Genomic DNA, 22,983 nt, shown 5'->3' with positions numbered 1-22,983 from the left:
GGAGATTTTGATGGCAACTCTGGTTTACAATGAGCTTAATTTGTCAAGAGATTATGGTTAAGTCTAGGACTTTCAAACTCACTCTCAAAGGGTCTTGCAGTAGTGTAAGGTTTTGTGTAAAGCGGTTCTAAATAGAAGTGACTGTTTTCTGAATCTGTTAAATTCCTTTAACAGGGCTTTTGTTGAGGAAGGTTTTCTGAGGATATAAAGTGGACTGCAGTGTCCTCTCTAGAAGATCTGAAAATTGCAGGCTTATTCTGAGGTGGAGGAGGGTCAGACACAGAATTAACTTCAGAAAGTGCAGTACATCAGCTGGAAGAGATAGGACAGGACTACTGACTGAGGTTGTTTATACTGTACTGAAGGAGCTGGAAGAGAAGTTGTAACAAGAGGGATTGGCTTGTAGCACTTTTCACTGATGGGCCTATTCATTGATTCAGTATCAGTTGGTTTCCCCTTAGAGTAATCGGTGAAGTTCACAATTCTGTGAATGTAGTGGTATAGTGGATGGCTGGCAGGACACTGCACAAATGGCTTTCTTTCAAAACTTCTGTGATCAAAGTATGAGAGCTGCTTTCGATAATACTCTTCATCTTCTTCAGGATCATAATGTTTTGAGACCTTCACTTGAGGTCTCTGTGGTTCCAGCTCTATAAGTGTATTTCTTTGATGAAGAATCCTCTTAGATTACGAATGAGGGCAATACACTGGTTGGAAGATAATGTAACATGATATTGCAAAAGGAATTAACAGGTTAATTTACTGGTATTTGGAAGAAAGGAAAAAAGAGATGTCCAAGAAGAAAAGCAAATGAGATGAGAGAAATGGCAGATCCAGCCATCTAAGTCACCAGATCAGGTCTCTGAATCTCTGTTTCCCTTGAATTTTCAAACTGCACAAATCCCCAAGTTAATTTTATCACCATCCTTCTTTTCCTACTCTCCCTGTTGTCTGCTCCCTTTCATTCAGGATCAGGAGAAACAGAAAGCAGAGACATGTCCTTTCGCTCTCTTCATAATCCAGGAGATATTCTTCCTCTTTATTCACCACCTTCAGGTGACTTGGCAATCATGGCTTCTGGGTCAGTTGCTACCGTTGCCAGATGGAGAAAGTGCCTGCTCCGACTCACTTATTCTGCAAGAGTTACATACACACTGAAGGGCCAATACTCAAGAGCACTGCTCTTTCCAGCAAGATTTCTGTGTGAACAGCTCATCTTGGATGCTTTCTCCTGGGGTTCTACTTCACTCTAATCTAGGCTGTGCCCCAAGACTGGTAATAAAGAAAGCTCATGTCATCCTAACTTTCAAATTAGTACCACTGCTCCTGAAAGTATTTCCATCAATTTTGTAATGATGATGTGCCGTTTATAATGCCTTTTAGCTGATGATGTCTAGGCATTTCCTGCACATTAACTGTCCCTGACAATGTCAAAGGCAGCACATGGGATTATTCATGCACAGTTAAGGAAACCAAGGCAAGACAGGCCAATGACCAACTCAAGAAGCCATCTAAGAATTAATGGAATTCCTTATCAGCAATGACTGAACAAACCTACAGAACAAATTAACTCTTCCAACTCCTAGACAAAATTTTTTTGTGTTTGCTTTATAAACCATTTAAATCTCTTACTTTGTTTGCTTCAGTGGCAACTCTCTCCAGCCACATAGCACCTGATTGCAGTCTTATTAATACTGCCAGGCTAATAGTTAGTGATCTCTTAAGTTTTAAGTAGAATACAAAGGGTAACGAAAGAGACAACATTTGATTTCCATAAGAATGTGGAAATGGTTACAACCAAGCAAATCCCTGACTTTTTAAACAATTTTTGTCTTGTTTGAAGCACGAACTAAAGATGCAGTTTTAGTAACTTTGCCTCAGCTTTGAAGTTTCTGTAAGCTGAGAACAGCTTATCAGAAAAGCCCCAGTGAATGAAAGATGCTTAAACAGGGCTACAAGTGAATTAGATGAATTTCGGTCTCCCTAGGAAGCGGCTGAGCTCTTCAGGATAAGGTATATACATATTCAATCCCAAGGCAGGAGAATGGATTTAACTACAGTGGATAACACACAAAAATCCATCCTCAGAATCCCCATCTCAAAGGCTTTGCTCGTGATGTACTTGGTATCTGGGATTGTTAGTTCTCTCACAAGAGAGAAGGAGGCATGCCCTTTTCTTTGGGGCTTGATTTAGACATTGCAGTACTGTATTGTACAACAGAGGATAACACTTTTAACTGCTGAAGATTTAATACCTGCAAATTATACATGGTGCTTGCCAGCCTATGTGATAGCATCATATTCCAAAGGAGCCTGCTTTTGTCTGGCCGAGGAATGCAGCTTATCTGTTTTGTTATTCTAATTTTCTAGTAAAGACATGATGGAATTAACAAAATTGAGGCTTTTTTGGTCTTTGGTTTCTTTTTCTGGTTTTTTTTTGGTTTTTTTTTTGGAGGAGGAGAGAAAAGTGAAGGGAGGTTTTGCAGTAACGTAACACTTTACCATGGTGCAGTAACACTATGGCAGGACTCACTGTGGTTGAATTCTAACAAAACAAAACAACTTTCAGAGTGCAGGCAGACATCCAGTGTGAAAATTTATCAAATAACCACATTTTGAGCCTCACAAGCACTACTGTCCCAAGTCAGAGTTTTCCACCCCTCAGGTCAGCTGCTTACATGACTTGTTTGGGTTTGTTCTGTTTAAGAAAAGTTTGTCTGTAAAAGGAAAGAGTAATTTTTTTGATCACCCAGCTCATTATGACCAATAAGTCAGGCAGTGCTGACTCACACCAATGGCTTGAATGTAGACATGAGGTGTTAATTAGAGGCTGGAGGGAGCCTAGGAGCAGGAGTATCTTCTGCCACTCACTGCCTCAGGGTGAGTTACCATGTTTTGGGAGAGGTAACTAATTTCCTAAACATGCTAACACAATCAACTGAGAATCTGTAATTTTAGAGTGAAAATAGAAATTCCACTATTAAAAAAGGAACTGCTTAATAGAATATGTTTAATATGAATTTACTTCTATTAAAAATAGTGAGGAAAGTGCAACATTTTCAAAGGACCGAAGTGACTTAACTGGCATCAAACTCAAATTTTTCAGATTAAGCTATGAGTCCCTTTAAAACAATCTGCTGAGAGCCTGGCATGACTGAAAATAGAAATTCAGTTCTGCTTTGTTACTCTGAGTTGAATCCTGCTTCCCAGGAATTTGATGAAAAAATTCCTTTTAGTTTCCATGAGAATAAGATTAAGCTGACAGCTACAAGACTTTATTCTGGTTGTTGCAATTGTGTGCCACAGTATGTGTAGAGAACCTTTCTATATGCGTGTGTACTCCTCCCCAACACACCTTCTCTTCCTCTTTGGTGCAGGTAAAAGGTCAGATTAAATCCTACATACATACATAGAAACACACACATATATGCTTTGTATGCATATATTCAAATATAGAAAGATTAAGTTGAAGACACTCTATGTCAATTTAATATGGGGATAATGTTGCAGATGATATACAGAGGTGAAGTTGAAGAAAGTTACAATAAGGGAAAGAATGAAAATGCCTTTGGACAGAAGAGGGTTTGTGATTATATTTCTTACAACAACCTTAGTTTTTTCCATGTATCTGCAATAATTTAAAAAACATGTTATTGCTATATAATTGAACTATATTTCAGATCAGAATCTATTAGTCTACATGTGATTACTAAGATTAGTTTAATAATAGGCATCACTGCTCAACACTATGGAAACTACATTTATCTCCACTGATTTTAAAGTAACCAATTCCAAAGACAAAGTTACAGACATTCCATAGTGCCTCCCATTTAAAATATGCAAGTACAGTGCTTTACTAAGAACACAACATTTTGAGCTACTGTTATAATTCCCTCTCTGGTAAATAAAGCAGACTTCTGTGTCTAAGTGAATTTAATGGCAATAATCCTATTATGGCCTTGATTCCACAGTAAGATGATCTGACCCTGGTCCTTATACATTGACACACTGAAATGGTGGTTTAAAATTCAGTAAAACTCGTCCTGAGGTAACTTAAGTATATGCAATGATGTCCCTAAGGTTAAGCACATTTAAATTGTGTTTATCCACTTCTAATTTAGGAATTACAGAGTTTACTCTGCACGGCTTGAAGTAACAAACATGTCATCTTACTTGCTCTCTATAGCTTCCTTACTGAGATTTTGATCAGGTAAGTGGATGATGTGGTGGGTGGAAAACTGTCTGGACTGCTAGGATCAAAAGGTGGTGACTGTCAGTCGGAAATCCAACTGGCAGATGGTTACTAGTGGTGTCCCACAGGTAGTGACACTGGGGACAATACTGTTTAACATCTTGAGTAACAACCTGAATGATAGGATAGAAACTATCCTCAGAAAGACTGTGGACAATATGATGTTGGGAGGAGGAGTCAAGACACTGGAGAGCGGATCTGGTGTTCAGATGGACAGCCGCACAGGAACCTCAAAGTTCAACCAAGGCAAATGTAAAGTACTGCACCCCAGACCAAATAACCCCCTGCATGAGCATAGGGCAGAGGCCAACTACTTGCATAGCAGGTTTCAAAAAAAACCTTCAAAACCTGGGGATGCTGGTGGACAAGTTGAGCATGAGTTCACAATGTGCCCCTGCAGCAAAGGTGGCCAGCCAGATCCCGGGCTAGCCAACCAATCACAGAAATGATTCTGCCTCTAGACTACATCTACAGTACTGCATCCAGTTTTGGTCTCCCCAGCAAACAAAAGACATCATAATATTGGAACAAGTCCAGTTCAGCACCACAAAGACAGTCAGGGGGCTAGAACACATGGCATATAAGAACTGCATTTTCTGGGCCTTAAAAAAAAGGCTAAGGAGATCTTATGGTTGTCTACAACTACTTAATGGGACAGTGTGGAGGAGATGGAGTTAAGCTCATCTTAGAGTTCCACAATCTAAGAAAAAGATGCAAAAGACACAAGCTGGAACACAGGAAATTAAAACTGATAAAAGGAAGAGAATTTTCACTATGAGGGTGGTCAAACAATGCAATACATTGCCCAGGGAGGTTGAGGAATCTCCACCCCTTCATCAGTTGGACAAGGTCCTGAGCAATCCGCTCTTATTGAACCTCCCTTGAGTAGGAGGTTGGACTAGCTGGCCTCTAGAGGTCCTTTCCAAACCCAAAGGATTCACTAAGGCCAAATTCTGTCTTTTGTTGCACTGCAGACTGAAGCCTTCCCTACATACTGAGGGAATGAGTTTATTTTCTTAAGTTATCCAGTTAACTTCATTTTCTAGGCTTACATGGACTGAAAGGAGGTAAACTGGCACAAGATAATCTAGTACCCACATGAATTTCATAGTGTATGTATTCCAGACCGTTAGCAATTACTTAACAGTTAAGACTGCCCACAAGGACAAGTAACATTTTAATTTTATTGGTGAGGCCTTTCCTTCACATTCGTCAAAATTTATAAAGCACCAGCAACAACGTAGATTTTATTTCCATTTCTTTCTGTAGGGCAGGGCTCCACAATCTACTGAAAATTCTCAAAACAGTTTCTTTGGAGGTGGTTCTCTAATTAAGCTTGTTCAAAAATCTTCACTCTGGAGTATAAGAGGGATCATATCTATGATATTCAATAATCTAGTTTCTTTAAAAAAAAAGAAATGCCTTCAATTATAAGTTTCAAGAAAGAGCTGTATTCTTTTGTCTTAACCTGATTTTTCAATTTGCACTATGCATATTACACTTCTACACAAAAAGCATGGGTTTAAGCAGCAATGCATACAAATGCTTTCTTAGATCAATTCCTGAGGTCTGATCTATCATTATAATGTATTATACATATATAAAATTGCTAACTCTAGGGGGTAGTCATTGTATCTTTTTCATGTTTGTAGACTCTCTTGCATACCACAGCCACAAGAGGAAGCAAAAGGAAAATGAAAATCATAATAATACTAAAGACTTTATCAGTAATATCAGCTATCAAATAATTTTGTAGAGATGCCAAGGAGAGTTCAATTGGGCTTTGAAGCTGATTCTAAGGGTTCTCTATGCTTTCCTTGCTAGGAAAACCAAATTTCTTTATTTTTGTTTAATTGAGTCCATTGAGATATTAAGTACCAGAATCATGGTCTTACCTTATGGAATTATGATAATAAGGCCCCTCAGCAAATTGATTATTTCCTCACTTATCTCAAATGATGAGAATTTGTTACCCTTTTAATATTTTGTAACTGCGTATTACCAAACTGCTGCTATTCAATCCCAGCAGTTATAGGCATGAAACAGCAGATTTGGATTTTTTTTTAAATTGCTTGTTAAGTAGGGGTGTAAGCTCATTTAGTAAGAGACCTATTCAACTAGTATCCAAAAGAAGAACCACAGAGAAATGGTCAGAATGCTAACACACAGTGACAGTGCTTCCAGCCAGACCCAGACTGTGCCTTTTTAGAGACACTACATGCATCTAAAGGTACAATATTCATGAGAAAATGCAAGAATTCATTTGTAAAGGCTGCAGCAAAAGACCATTATTCTGCTTTCTGTAATCAAAAGGATATTTGAAGTTTTAATAATGTTATCTGAAACAAGAGCCTTTACCACTAAATACCATAATAAATGATGGAAACAACCAGTGTATGACTTGGTTCTTACAAAAAAGCAAATCCTACATCAAAGAACCTCATGAAGAACAATTATTCTGTAAGAAAACAGTGGCATCCGAAGAAGCCATGCAGAAACCAGTAAGTATGAGACAGTTCCCTTTTTATAACTGTCAAAGACTAAACTAACACTAGGATCACCTGTATTTTGGCACAGATGCATATAACCCAACAGAGAAATGCAATCACCTTCTGCATATACTGGGGCAACTGGTAACAATCAGCAACACACCTAATGGGCAGGAGTAGAAAGAAAAACGAAATTAAACTTAAATGCATTGAGATTTAGTTAGAATGCTAGCTGTAAAAATCCAGACATCCGTACTGTTCTTTAATCTCGCATTCTTTGAACACCAGGTCTGATATCTTTTACTTTGTCATATTTTTATCCTGGGAAAATGAGACATTTTACCATGTAAATGTTTATGTTATAGATGATGACAAACATCTGTGTTGCATATCCACAGGTATTTTACTTCTGTGTTAGCCTACCTCATGTCAGCATAGTCCTCCTGTGCAGAGGCATAGAAATCTTTTAGGTCCCTGCAATCTGAGTTTTCTACCCCTGTCACCTTTGTGAAGGGTATCTGGGTTTTGTCCTTAACATTCTTCCTTTTTAAACAACCACCACTCTGAAAAACGCAGAAGACAAGTTTGGGGACACTGAAACAGAAGTCTGAGTATGCCTGAAAAGCCACATGTGAGGAGATGGACATTACGTACCGCCACTTCACCTGTCAACATCTAACCTGGGAACTAGGTTTGTATGAGATATTGCATGAACAACTGCACTAATTTAGAGAGTGCAAGCATGCAGATGCACAGAGAAAATTACAATTAATATGACTGGAAGAAATTCATAGAAAGCTTAAATTTAATCAACACACATCCATCTTTTTTTTTAAATTATTTTTTCTATTTCTCAACTCCACCTCCAGCATCCTCTGTAACAGTGCCCCAGCCCAATTCCCAGTTTCTTCATATGTGAGAGGAAAAGGATGTTACATTCCTCCATCAAATGCTAATTCACCTGTCATGTTTTAATCTTTTTCACTGACATGTGTCATGAATATGAGTTGTAGTTTCTTCAAAGAAAAGTGCTTTTAGTAAAAAATGCCATATATGTAATTTCCATTATTTGAAAAATCACTTAAGTTGATAAGGATTTCAGGAGAAAAGGTTATTTTGCCTCTTACATAGAATAAAGGTAGCTCACTGTTCCATGAATTGAAGCTGATACAGAACAGGTTTGAAACACATGTTTTGATACACTTATCTGTTAATGTAAAGCTGTCACAAAACTTGGATTTTCAAAACTGCTTTGCAGATTTAGGATAATTCCTCATGGATTTAAAATTACTTTTAAAATTACTTTGGCAGATTGTGACATTTGCATTTCTACCTTTGTATGTTTTATGGAATATGCAACTGAATTATATGCACTTTTTAGATCAGAACTCCGAATTTTCAAAGGAGAAGTAGCACTTCTCAGCGTGAACATACTGAGAAACAGAGATGAGAATTAGTATTGAATTGTTTGAAATGTCAATCTTCTGAGTGAGAAAAGTTGATATAGTTACAGTTTAATTGCTTTCTACCTTGTGCAGAATAACAGAACCAAACAAAAATGATTTATCTCAAACAAAATGTAAGGTGCAGGTTGGGGCACTTTCTTACATGTGAAATGCAGATCAATGAAGTGAAAGGGCTCCTCTATTGGCTGCTTGTTGGTTTTTTTTAGTAGGTTTTTTTTTTGCAATCACACTGAACCTAAGCCTTCCAGGGCCACCTCCACAAGATTTTGCAACTTCTATGACTTGCACTCAGAATTTAATCTTAAGCAATACTGAACGTGGATACAAACTTATAAAACCTATACTAAAGGCTTTAAGGTTTATAAACCTTAAACCACTACATGACATAATTTAAAATTACTGCTATTGTCTAGATAAGCTGTCATGGTGCAATACTAGAGATGATTATCTTGAGAATCTGGCATTTGAAATAGAAACACAGGCTTTTTCCAAGCATTTCCCCAAGGGTTATTCTACTACAAGGAATAGGTGGCCAGGGGATGGGTTGTGGTTAGTATTGTGAGGCATCTTGAATTTATTTTATGGAGATGAAATGCTGTGTGATTCTTTGACTTGGCATTGCATTGAAAAACAGATCTGTGAAAGTGATATTCTTTGTTATCCTATATCTGAGCCTGTACACAGTTATTTCTGTTGTCCGGAGCGACAATGAAAACTTGTAGTGCTTTTTCACTAATTGCCCTTGCAAAGTCTACCGAGCTACTTAAAGGGGAGCAGGACAGTACTTATTCTGCATCATCAGAGCAACTTCTGATGGGATACTACTTGCTTATCTCCAATCACCCAAAAATGAGCCATCAAGTTTCTGGCTACTTCTCTAGGTTCTCACACTGGACTCATTCCACTGTAAGATCCAAGACTTCAGGTGGCAGATCTAAATGGGATGAAAATCTGGAGATACGGTTTTCTCCTGCTGTCCACAGCATAAGCCTACCTGAGTAGCTGGAACAACATTTTTTTAGATGGTTCATGGCAGAGAAAAATCCCTCCAAATCATGACAGCCATACTTAGGCAATAGGGAAGTTCAGATGTAAAAGACTTAATCTAGTCTTGAAAATGCTTGATCTTGACTTTGATACTAAAAATGAGAATTCAGTTTTACCAACCCTGTTTTGCCCCCTAAATCCCTTCTCTTGAGAATGTTATTTAATAAGAAATGACTGAGGAAGGAAACCTCTCCTAACCTCTGTAACTACCAGGTCTGCTTGCCAGAAATATATTTGAGATAAACTATGGCAAAAGGCAATGCACAAGTGGCTGAAGGCACAGGAAAAGTCAAAATCTCCTTGACACAAAGCCTTTACACTGTAATGGAAAAAATATTTAACATTTAAACTTTTATCAGTGTAAATTCTCAGCTAATTGGGTATACAACACTAGAAACCAGTCTGGACTTTGCCATACAGGTGTTATAAAACATCAGAACTTCATTATGCATTTATCACCTTAACCAACATCTTTCTCTTAACTGATCTAGAGAAAGGAGCACAAGCTATTAATGCATGACCGTATCTTCCATTTCTTAAATCAACTTCTTGATGACAACCTCTCCTTATTTAGGTATCTGTTTATTGTAATATAGTTTTTGCACGGCTCAACTATTAAACACATCAAAGTGCAATAAAAACTGACATAAATTAAACAAATTACGGCATATATTCTGTCTTCGCCTTCTTCCGAACAAATGTCTATGATTCCTGATTAATGCTTTCTGGCACCTTGTGCATTGCAAATTTATGGCAATTTAACATTTCAGTGACTAAGCTACTTTATAAGTAAATTAAAAATTCAATAAAAAAATCCAGTGTCTCTTTCAGATCCTTGAAAATGTGTGAGAAATTCAGAAGTGCTCGCATTTATAGAGGAGAGAAAACTGCATGTAGACACACTGAGTGGGATGAAAGCTGCATATTTGATTCAATCATCTCCCAACCCATCCCCATATTCTCTATCATTGTACATTACTAGGACTTAAAATTTCTTACAGATCCTGTTCCTGTAACTACAGAAATGAACACTGCTGTCATTTGGATTCACTACTAACACTGAAACGAAGTTATGGTCTTAAAATGTGGCCATGTTCTAAGACAGGAGAACCCCAAGTAGTTTTTTATGCTCCAGAAGAGTCCCATTCTGCTATGAGAATGCAAATACTTGTTTCTGATGTGTTTTCAGCCTAACAGCTGAAAGCAAATATTTCCAAATGTGAATCAATATCACACTTTGAAATAACATACCTGACCCTGCTTTGAGTGCTAGGCTGGGCAAGATGACCTCCTGAGATTCCTTCTGACCTGCATTATCCTGCAAGTCTAACAGTTCATTAGAGTTGTGAAGTCCTGATACGTATTTCATTCAAACTCTCTCATGTTTAGCAATAAGACTTTGAAACAAACTCCAGTTATTTCAGGTACCCAGATAGATCCATACTGCGCATGAGGTAGCAAGGCATACACTCAGCAGCAATTTACACATTTCCCAGAATTTTTTCATTGCTCCACAATAGTGAGACAGTAATACAGGGTGAGATCCATGCTACTGCATGTTAGATAAAATATATCACTTTCTGGAAGTCTTTCTCTCTCAGTCAACTATAAGAGAGTCTAATACAGGTAGCCTGTACAATCTTGCCTAGCAAGATTGAGCAGTTTCCAACACACATTAAGTAACAATTTAACTGACATGCTATCCTTGAATTTTGTGCATATCTTATAAATGCATTACCAACAGATATGTAGTAAATTGAGAACACTTCAATACTGACACCTTGTAGCCCCCAACTTTGGGACAATTATTAAAAAATGACCCCTGCTGCAGACCCTGCTTCAGAATTTGATTCAAAACCTTGTAAATGTGGCAGATATTGTCCCACGAACTTCACTTACCTGAATCATGCTTTTACAGTGAAAGCCACAAAAAAGATCTCTAAGTATTGCAACACTTCAATTTATCCCACCAAACTCCCTAGAATCTAGGGCCCTGAACAGACACATGGATTCTCAACACATTTTAAGGGAAAAGATACAGAATATCATACCTTCTACACAAGACAAGAAGTCAATGAAAACATTTAGGTGGAATTTTCCTCCTTTGTTTCAAGAGCGAGCAATCAAAATACATCCAGACTCTAAAAACATCTTTTATTTAACCACAAAAGGACAGGCCAAGAGGCCAAGAGAAATAATGGTGCTCTTGAATTACTAGTACAATACTTCTCCCAATCAACCTTGACCCAGAATAGCACTAGAAACCACTGTCAGGATAAGTGAAAACTTAAGCAAAAAAACTGTGCGTTGAAATTTTATGCATTTTACCTCCAGCTCTGAATTTACTCCAAAGCCCATACCCTGTGGACTTATCAGTAAATGGTATGAAATGCAATACTAATACAAACTCCAAATTGTACTTCAAGAGGGCAAATCCTATATTGTACATATTCTGCTGTACATGAATAGTAACAAATTTATAATCTGGGGCAGCTTGAAAAGTCAGCTTAACTCTTCTGAAAGACTACCTACTGCACTTTAAAATGCCACAATCGTTATTTAAAATCAAAGGTAAATGCAGTGCATCTAACAGGAGCAATGCAAATGCAAATTTTGGGGACAGAAAAAAGAAAAATTTCCCTTAAAAATTTCGCTGACAGGGTCAGTCAGCACCTGCTGGTGTAGGCAGAGTAACAAGTCACAGAGTTTTCAATTAACTGTACATTTCGTATTCTCTTTTGATAAAGAGGTCATGGATGGCAGCTGAAAGGAAAACTGCTGGCTGTGTTTCAGGCACAAGAAGGATGAAGCTGGCTCGTTCCCCAAGATCGAATGGGGAATCTCCATCTGGAAAGCTTGCTCGCATCCAGAGTGGGGAGACGGAATAGCGAGGAGGGAGGCTGGTGCACTCGTGCTGGCTAGGAGACCCAGGGAGGAAAAAAGAGTTTGTCTAAAGTAGGACACAAGTCTACAGTGCAGGCTGAGATGATCCACGGAAAGTTTCCTAGAAGCCCAGAGGACTGCATGGAAGATGTTTGAATCAGAAAGCCACTGAAGGTTGTTGGAGCAGACTGCAAGGACACAATTCATCCTGATAAGATGCATGGATTTATTTTTAAGTCTTTCTGCCCTGCCCAGCTGATACAAGTTTCCTACATTTAAAGAAAAAGATCATATTCTAAGTTAGTAATTTTTTTTACATCATTCCAACAAGGCGTGGCTTTAGAGAATAAAAGTCTGTAATAGTGCTCGCTGCAGAGCGGGCAATGAGACAGCTCTGCTCTGAGGCGCTGGCCTGACTGGCAACCTGCTGTGGCACTGCCAGAAGCAGCAGGTCTGCAGGTAGTCCTCAAAATGAGATTCCTGGGGGAAGAAGAATAACACCATGTCCTCAAATTAAGGCACCTGTACAGCGCAGAGGGACACAGCCCTTTTCTTTTTTGAATGAGAGAGAGAGAGAAAGAGAAAGGAAGACACAAGAAACATGGGGGTGATGTAACAGCACAGAGGTCATTGACAAAGCCCTTGGAGGAGCTGTGAGACAGAAGTGCATCTTTCTATTGAAGTGAATGATCAAAGGCAAAAACCTGTGATTTTTGGCCAACTCAGAGGCCTCTAGAGGGGTGAGAGGGAGCCCTACAGAGGAGCTTAGCAGAGACAGAACCCGATTCGAGAAAGGAAAATAAGCACACTTGGTAGAAAAGGAAGGAAGCCAAGCCTCCCAAAATGCTTTATGGAGCATGCAAAAAGAAGCAGGAAGATGCTGGGGCACCAGAGGGACACAGAGGCGTTGTGCAGCCTAGACTGCTGAAACCCAAGAACAACAAAACAGGCAACATCAGTAGTGGGTCTTTTCCCTCAACTGTGGCACTACTGCAGGGAGAGAGGAAAGGCTGCTAAACCTTCCCATGGGGTGCACTCATGGGAAGCAACAGAGAGTAGGTACTATTTCATGCAGCCGAAGGTCCTGAAAGTCCAGTGGAAAATGAATGTGGTCTGAAGGTGACCAGGAAGACAAGTGGACAGTATGCCTAAGGACAGAAAAATAGGTGCTGGACTACCTAGTGCCAGTACTAAGTAGTCCATGTTTACTATGTCTTTGAGTGTCGCTTAATTTTGGGAAGGAGAAAGATGAATATGCTCACTGTATTGGCCTAGAGACATATGGCACAATACAAAAGTGATGGAGAAGAAGAAAAAAGAGGGTTATATTAAGGACACGGAGTATGCTTGAAAGTAAATCCAGGAAGAAGACCTCAGAAAATGCTGTTATGAGGACGGCTCTGATAAATTATAAGAGAAGCCTGGCACCAGCCTTTAGCAACATAATACCACACTTGATAGATCTGTGTGAAAACCAAAACAGATTGGTCAATTTGATGAAGTCTAGAAAGAAACTTCTGGTCATTTTAAAAAAGGGTCTTTTTGTTTGTTTTGTAGTGCAGTACAGGTGAGTCTGGATTTTAGCAAGTTTTCTGATATATTTGCCAGATGTCTTAACACTGATTTATGGGCTGCTTGGCAGCGGCAGAAAGAAATATTTCATTCCCTGGCACATTTCAGTAAAAATTTGTCAGCTGGGAATGGAATCACACCATCACTGAAAAGAAAGCTTTACAGACGTCTTAAAAAAATAAAATCAATTCTAGTTATATAATTTTATTCCTTATACAGTTCAAGTCACCTTTTAAAAAGTTTACCTTAAGAAGGAAATTCCAGTTCATGAGGCAGAGTTTGTCACTGCAAGAATAGGATGTACAAACAGAAACCGTAAAGAGGAAAGATAAAAAGGATGTTGATTCTGCTTTGGCAGAAAGATGCTTGTGTGACTAACCTCAAGAAGCCCCTTTTGAGTCCTCCTTTCCGTAACAACAACTAAAGTATCTTAGAACACACGGAAATGTAATATTCACAAAAATGGACTGCCTACAATATGAGTTGAAACCCTTGACGACTCCAGGTGTTTAGCATTTCTGAAAATCAGCTCTGTGATACACCCTATTTGCTAAAAAATATTGAGGAAAAAGAAATAATGACTGCTATTACTGTTTCTTTGAAGTCCAGTGATGAAAGCCAAAGAAAGAATGTGTAAAGATCACAGCTGAAATTGTTCAGCAGCTATAGTCATAATGTTCCTGTCATATTGGCATGTTTGGACTTTTTTTAAACTGCAGCAGACTTGCAGTACAGTTATAAAGTACAATTCCCCAGAATCACCTCACAAATGACTTAAATCTGAGCAGCACTGCACAGCTGTTACAGGATGGCTACATAAATAAATTTATCAGGTCTACCTTTTTAAAATTATTCTTTGTTTATATTACATGTTCTCCAAGAATTTCATAAAATACTAAAATGTGAAGGTTGTGCAAACTTATTATCCATAATTTACCAAATATTTTGAATGGCACATTGCATTAAGACAGCTCCATTTTCACATGTTTAGCCATACTTTCCTAAATGAAATTTACAAATTTTGGAAGGAAATAAAACTTTAAATTCAAAAATAATACTCAGTACACAGAAAAGGTAACTATATATAGTCTAATTCATGGCATTACATACCATGTTCATACTTAGTAAATTCAACTGTAAAGAGTTTTTTGTAATGTCAGTAAGTATGGATAAGAGGATATAGAATAAAAATACTAAAACACCCACTAAAAGCACATACGCAGCATCTTGCTTCCTGAAAGCTGAACACAGTACAAAAACCAAATCTAATTTCATGCCAGTTTAATCAACTACAACATAAGCAAAAGCTGAAGAAGCAGGCTGGTCTTACAGGTAAAGCACCACTCTTGAGTTCAATCACAGCAAGTTTACATTAGTCACCAACCTCTATCTCTATTTACTTTACAACATTTTGTCATTGAAGACTCTCTAGTTCATACAATATGTGAGGGGAGTGATTACCTTGTTTAACAAATTGCAGAGCACTGCCTTAATGAAGCACTAACCCTGAGATAGCAGTGGATACAAATAATAAAACATTATGATCAAAGTAACCATTCGTGGAATTCTGCCATTAAAAGCAGAGTTATTATGCCATGATTATGTGCAGAGAATTATGCTATGATTATAATAAAAGAACAAGTTTTTTTTAAATTAATAAAAGCATGCTCCTAATGTACAGAAGAAGCAGAAATAATTTTATCATGGCTGGTGAAATAGTTCAAAACCAAGGAAGTGATTATTTTTCAAAGACAGAACATGAAAATAAAAGTTCAATGATCCACAGTGTTTCGATGAAAAAGCACAGCAAAAATAAATAAGAAAGTAAATAAATAAATAAAAAAAATAAAAAGGACCCAAACCACAAGATGTTTGATTACCATACCATCCGACTTCAGGGGCAACAATGATTTATGTAAATTATTGTCTTCTTCCTTAACTGCATATGTTTGTGAATCAAGCATCTCCCAGTTCTCTTGCTGGAGCTACTAATCTGCCCCGTAAATTCCTGGAATCATCTTAAAATCTTTATGATTTGTCACTTCATGACCCCAAAATTACTTGCAATAGGTTATCCGAGGATCAGGAATGGCTGCTCTCCTTAGGAACTTGATTTGGAAGATGCAAGTGCTACTGCCAGCCTAGGAATGAACTACTAAAGCAGAACAAAGCCATTGCTTTTCTTCTGGAGATTACAATATGACAGATCATAAAACATTGCATGATGTTTAATTAATTTAACAATCCCTTGCAATATAGCACTAAACTGTCACTTAAAATGTGAATATGACACATTAGAGAAAAAATTAAGAGAAACTGTGCTAGAAATGTGAGAATAATTCTTAGTTTTCATTGTGCTCATTCTGCTGCAAACTGTAAAAAAACCCCAAATCCACAGAACATATAGATTGTTTGGAAAAAACATACCTATTAACTCCTTATTTCTGACATCTAAGGCCATGTTTCGTAAAGCTGTAGCAACTGCACATACCACCCGGTCATTGTCTATTCGAAGCAGTTCCACCAGGATTGGCAATCCTTTTTCTTTGCGGACAGCAGCGCGGATATAAACTGACCACTGTAAAGACACATGAAGAAGAAAGTGGGAAATCCACTAGAGAAAGCAAGAAATCTGAGTTTATAACAGATACAGAGTAAGGGATAACAGAAACATGTGGATGCAAACTCAAAAGAGGGGAAATAATTGCATTTATGATGCTAAGCAACCACTTGATTTGGAAATCTGCACTAATTTTTCATGGTGGCAGAGAAATTAAATGACAAATTGACTTTACTCCTAGCACACCTGGTTACATTTTTAAAGCTCAAGTCTGCAGATCCCTTGCTTTGCATCAGCATTTCCTAGGCACATCTAATGATGCCTGTTGACTGCTAAAACAACATTTATACTGCAAAAAATGTATTACAAAAGACGTTCAAGTACATTGTTATTTCTTTGTAACTACTATTACTGAATAGTTCTTATGAATATGAACATGAAAATGCTGTTATAATTTCTCTTGTGATCGTCAACCTATTCAGAAGGAAAAAACGAGGACAACTTTACACCTGTTTTTGGCTCCTGTAGTGGTCCTAACTGGAAGACTATTGTACATCAGGAAGTTAGAGATTCATGCAAGATTTGACCTGAGGGAGGCACAGGCCTGTGCTGTGCTGTACCGCATGTAATGCATTGCTGCAGGATAAACTTAGCAGATTATCGTATCAGAGAGGCCTGTAGGCACCTCCCACTTGGCAGCTGGTCATGACACCACTGCTGTGCCTTGTCTTTATCGCAAAGTGAATCAGCATGTTCATGTGAATGTCCTTTTTGTCTGATGGTAGAAACGATGAACAGAGTTGTTTACTTCTAAGAAAATCCTCTAAGAGCTCTAAAGACTATCATGCCAGTGAACCTCTCCATGGATGGGATCTGTGCTGTGTGCCATGACTAGGAGAGCAGTCCAATGCTCCACAACCTGGGTTTTCTAGCACCTGAAGGGAAAAAAGATTACCTAGTCTATTCTTTTTATCATTAGAATGCTAGCTCCAGAAGTTGGAAAAAATGTAAACAAGACCAAAACTGTGACCTTGTGGTTTTAAAATGCATGGGTTTTGCCAAATTTGAGATGTCTGGACACCTGCAGAATATGTAGGACTTCTCAGCAGAGCGCTTTTCAAAACAAGCCATCTATCTACTAGGCATGTATTCCTTCCCACATCCTGAGCTCTTCTATAGAGTTTTCATAAAGTTCATATCCATGCTCCTTGCACTGACAGTTGAAAGGAATTTATTAAAGCACAGCTTCTTCCTCCTTTCAGTGCTACAGCAACAATTCTTATCCTGCCGTCATACCTGGAAGGTGAAGACGAAGTTCAGGAAGCCCTTAGCCTTTGAAATATTTCAAATATTTTAGAAATGTAGGATGACAAGCCTTAGGGTTTTCAGATCATGATGACCCTTCTCTTTTGAGAAACCTTCCTTAAAGAACAGTTAGAACACACCTTAAAGAAGTTCCATTACAGTAGCGTTCCTCCATAAAGAGTAGAAACAAATTCCATGAAATAAAGCATTAGAAAAAGGTAAGTACACTCACTATCAGCAGACCATGCTCTGCATATAGCCTTTACTTACCATAGTTGAAGTGCTCACTTTAAAAGCTAGTATCTGTTTATATTATAGACGGGTACCCTGAATAGCAAAAGCCAGGTATATTTTATGATAAGAACAGCAGATACAGAGACGGACAAGGCCTGCAATGTTGCAATATCTGGAGTGCAAACTCATTCCAGGTGATGTCATTCAGAGGAATTTGGGAAAAAAGAAAAGAAACCAGCATTTAAAGACTATTATATTATTATTTCTCCTCTGTAGTAAGTATGCATAACAAAAGCCAGTGGGCTGGACTTTGCTGTAGATGAAAGTGATAATGGTTATGGTAAGGTTTCAAGTCAGGTAAATGGGACATGGGGTTCTCTGCATCATTGAGCACAGTAATGTAATATGGCCAAAACGTAAACGTGCCATCATGTTCTGTGGGAAAGAAAAAAGCTCTTAGGTGAGAGAAGTGGTAGCAGGATTCTTGACTGATCTTATGCTATGCTCTCACCTCCAGTCTCTTTTCTAGAACCAGTGTATAGGATGATCATCAGATAAAAAACTAAAACACATCTTAAGGATCAGTGAGTTTAATTGAAAGTATCTGATGAATAACAATTTCTTTCCTATACCTTGATTTTAATGAGATATTAAATATAAAGGATGCTATAAAAACACTAAATTAATCTTTCTAAGCTTCCTGTTTTAATAAACATGTATTAACCTGTCAGTTAAACACACTCTCATCTGCAGCTGGGAGCACCACAAGCAATAGCTCTTTGCACTTAAGAACTCCCATCGCTGTATTTTCTCCACCTCTCCCAGGGGAGGCCTCCCCTGTGTCTGCTGTGATTACAAGGTGACTGCCAGGGTGCGAGTCCATGGTAGCAAGGAGACTATTTTGAGAAAGGAGTGAGACTGTCTGGTGGAGGTGAGAGTTCACGCTAGCAGACACTCTATGAAAGATGCTGCTGTTCATTGCAAAAGGACGTCACAGATGTATTGCCTCCAGTATGGGTTATATGAGGAATCAGTGGGGGTGTTTGTTTTTTTTAAACAATCTTTTGTTTCTTAAATACCAGAGAGAATCTAAAATGATCTTATGGATTATTCAATATATTATAAAAACCTCCTTATTAAAACCTCAGTAAACAGTTTTTCCTTTGATTTTTTTTTAGTCAGTTACCAAGGGAAAACACAAGACTTTCACAATAGACTTCTTGGGTTGTAGTATTTTCATCATCCATTCCAAAACAAAAGTCCAAAAGAAACTAATTAAGAAATGTCTTTTTTCACCCTAGAGAGAGCAGAAGACGTTGTAGGAGAAACACTGAAATAACTCCGTATGAAAAAAGAGAAAATATAAACCTCCTCACAGAATAAATAACTTGCAAGCCTTCATCATCCATAATGAACCAATTAATTCGATGACAATAGTAAAAAATATAGCTCCAAAGTTTTCATAGGAGAAAAATCCAGATAAAATGTTTTACAGATGCACATATGCACACACATGCATAAAACAATGGGAGGGAGAGAGAAAAGTATGGATGAATCCTTTCCTCTCTCCTGCACATTCCTCCCCCTACCCCCAGCTCTCTCTTTGCAGAGAACGTCCTCCATCCGCTTTGGGAGAAGTTCACAGACTCCTCAATGTGTGATTTGCTATCATTTCATCTGTGTTTTCCAGTCATGCTCCTTAGGCAGAAAGACAGAAATGTCTATTAATTGTTTCAACAGTCTCTGGAGAACTTTCCAAGCGGAAAGCGGTAAGAGCTGTCTGTGTCTCTTTCCTTAAGCTGCCAATTAGGACAAGTCTTCGCGGGCAATTACGCTGTGCTGTGCGGATTTTGGGAATGCTCAAATTGAGACGCCTCAAACCGGCTATTTTATTCTCGCAGAGAACGGAAAAATTGATTCGCTCTTGCGTGTACCGATGAACCTTTTGTTTGCCTAAAGCCATTATGAAACGCACCTGCACTTCCACATTGCAGGTCAATTGCTAATAGGAGCTCACTGAGGTATAAAAGAGAAGAGATGAAAAATCATAAAAAAGAAAAGCGATAAAGGGTTTGTTGCCTATCAGTAGGTAAATGAGGCTCTCTGCCAATATACTTACCCATCCTGTTATGCCACAAATCAGTGGCAATGTCAACGATCAAATAACTGTTCAGTTTGTAAAGAGAAAAGGCTCCTATGGGGACAGCGAACACTTTAGAGGAAACAAGGAGCCAAAAAAGAAAATAAAATCATTATTCTTGCATCAGATTGCAGCTAAATTATCAGAGACAAGCACAGGCGCCTCAATTTATGCATGGATACTCCCTACAGATAATTGAATTTGGGGAGCACAACTACTATACATCACTTTGAAGGTATCTAGTGCATCTCTATGTCTGCTTACATTAGTAGTTTCCTTTTTTTTTTGTCATGGTAATTAAGTGGAATAATACAGTAAACTGGAAAATTATTTTTTAGTTTGTCATTGTTATTATTATAAAGGACCCTTTCCAGAGCTGAATGCCTTTAGGGATTAGGATTACATTAGGCTGAAACTCAACAAAAGAGTAATTAATCCATATAGAAGTTATTTATTTTTTCAGAAAAACTGCAAAGCATTTAACCACTTAACTCCACTTAGTGTTTCATATGGTTTCCTTTATTCTCCACTGAAGCATCACCACAGGAGATCAAACAAAAAATGAAGACATTTCCAGCACAAAATGAAAATGAAAAAAACCAAACCAAAACAAAACCCCACCCCAAAATTCCAACACAAAAACCCTCAAGGAATGCCAACAACTGTATACACTTGATATTTTGAATGGGTTTACTTCCTTGCCATTGACAACAGTGTTATCTGAGTATCTTGCAGAATATTTCACCATCACACATTTCAGTTTTGACCAGAATTTGCATTGTATTGGTACAGTTCAACACTATGACTCAAAGATCATTCTGATATCTAATATTAAAGGGAATTGCTGAGACATTAACTACAAAATGAAAGCCAAATCAGGGCAGCAAGTGTGACAAAGCAAACTAAATTACCAATAGAATCAGGAAGATTAGAAAGACTCAGTATTTGCTAGGAGAGGCTTAGAAAGGGGCTGTCTGCTAACATAAGTGGAAAAACAGACCATGGAAGAGAACTGCATGTTGGGTAATTAAAGATCAATCAGTAACCAAAGACCAGTATTCATCTTTGTCTGATTGTACTGAATGTAATTTATGCATCAGGAAAAATAAACGTAAAATATTTTTACATTTTTACACTCCATCTAGAAAACTGCAAATCTATTTTACTCAACTAACTCTACTGGGATCCTTGAGAAGTCACACCACCTGACAGAGAGCAAAGCTTCGGAATCTTGGTTGTCTTTTTGCAATTTGTGAAGAGAGCAAGCACTTCCCAGGGACTTTCTGCTCCATGACTGCAGTGTTTTGTTCTCAGAAATGATCCCATCTGGTAGGCCACCAGTAAGTTCTCTACATCTTCATGTTGGAACAAGAGAAAAGTATTAACTGGTTATTGATCTCTTGTTCCATGACCTTAGTCAACTAAAGAGAAACGAAAAAACATGGTGGGTAAAGATATACAGTTAAAGAAATAAATTTATTAGAGGAAACTAAAACAGTGTTAACAGGAGATATCTTAAATGTTTGAGGAAGGTTAAGTTCAGAAGAAACTGTCCTTACACCTCATCATTCTTGGCTTTGCAGTACACATGTGTATTGTGTATTCAAAATAATCTGAGAGCCATTACGATGATTCTCCCAAACACTGTACCTAATATAATTTAAAAAGAAAGGCTCTGAGAGAAAGGTGACACATCTCATGGGAAGTAAATTGACTGAGTATAGTAAGGAATTACTTTGAGCGTGAATTCACCATAAGCTACTGTGCTCTCATTCCACAAACTGACGTCCACGCTGATCTCCTCATGATGTGTATGATACGGGTGATCGCAGCAGCACGTCTTGCTTCTTGAATATTGTCCTGTCCCTTGCATATTATATTCCTTCCTATAGAGCCAGTAAGTTTCTCTGTATTAATTGACGCTGCATAATCTATGGGAAGGAATTCCACCCAGGTAAGAATTCCTGACAGAACAAAGCATTGGTTATGTAAAAAGTTTATCTTTGTTGATTAGGTGATGTGCTGTAGGAGGTCTTCTCTATCCTATCATGTAAGAACTCATAATATTGTTATCTTGAAGAAAATGAATGTAAGCCTTTTCACTGCAATCCAAAAAACTTCCTCTTGGAATCACCCAATGAAACTCCAAAGGGTTAATATGTAAATAATTAGAGTCATCAGAGGAGTCTGGCAAGGAACCCACAGTATGTCCTCACCTGATAAGAGGAAGACTGATAACCTAGATGTCTGCTGCTTTAGACAATTACTCATTATCTGCAAGTGTCTGGATGGTAAGGAGCTTGAAACTCTTTTCATACCACTCTTTGAAGTAGCTGCACTGACCTAGTGACTGAATCAGTCCCCTTTATGTTTTCAGTTTCCTTATCTCATAATTTACTTAATGGAGCTCTTGCTCCCATGAGACTCAGATTTCTCTAGGACGGAATTAAGAAAATAAATGTAGTTCCTTGCCTAAGGAACAAAGACTGAGATCTCATCTAGCTATCTCAAGAGATCAGCCCAATGACCCATAAACCCCATTCACATGGGCATTGTACCTCTTGAGGATCAAAGACAGGGACATTCAGTTATCTAACCAAAGAGCCTTATCATTTCCCTGCTGAGCATGATCAAACATGGAAGTGAAATGAAAGGAGTTAGAGAGACCTAGCCAAGGAATGCTATGGCCTCAGGGGACTGCAAGAGTTAAACAGAGCAGCACTTGTTCCTGATGTGAAGGATCCCAAGGAACTAACAGACACTCAGGAAAATGAAGCTGGCCATCCTGTCATTAAAGCACATGAGGGAAGTTTGTAAAGCCTGAAAAGCAACTGGGACAGAAGACTGGGCACACAGCAGGGACTAACCAAGGCCCAGAGCAGGTGCGCAACTTGTTCTAATGTAAGCCATTATGTTGCCAACAGATACATAGTAGATCTTTTTTCCTGGTTTTAAAAGATATGCATTACCTATGTAAGTTCTGATAGTATTCTAAAACAAAACAGGATCATATGAATGAAGAAATTATTGTTAAG

The 22,983-nt window shown here is 38.1% G+C and overlaps 1 protein-coding gene across 1 annotated transcript in view; it reads right to left on the bottom strand.

The window, feature by feature from the left end:
- The window catches only part of CTNND2 (catenin (cadherin-associated protein), delta 2), a gene marked incomplete at its 5' end in the record, with an annotated part of 150,743 nt that overhangs the window by 58,505 nt on the left and 69,255 nt on the right, over window positions 1-22,983 (bottom strand). The window contains one exon of the mRNA XM_010181860.1: window positions 16,137-16,287. Within this exon, the coding sequence (XP_010180162.1) occupies window positions 16,137-16,287 (151 nt within the window). The remainder of the gene's footprint in view (window positions 1-16,136; window positions 16,288-22,983) is intronic.

This window comes from Mesitornis unicolor, unplaced genomic scaffold (genome assembly GCF_000695765.1).
Source record: "Mesitornis unicolor isolate BGI_N332 unplaced genomic scaffold, ASM69576v1 scaffold8363, whole genome shotgun sequence".
NCBI classification, from domain to species: domain Eukaryota; kingdom Metazoa; phylum Chordata; class Aves; order Mesitornithiformes; family Mesitornithidae; genus Mesitornis; species Mesitornis unicolor.
This window is presented reverse-complemented; position numbering and strand designations above follow the sequence as displayed.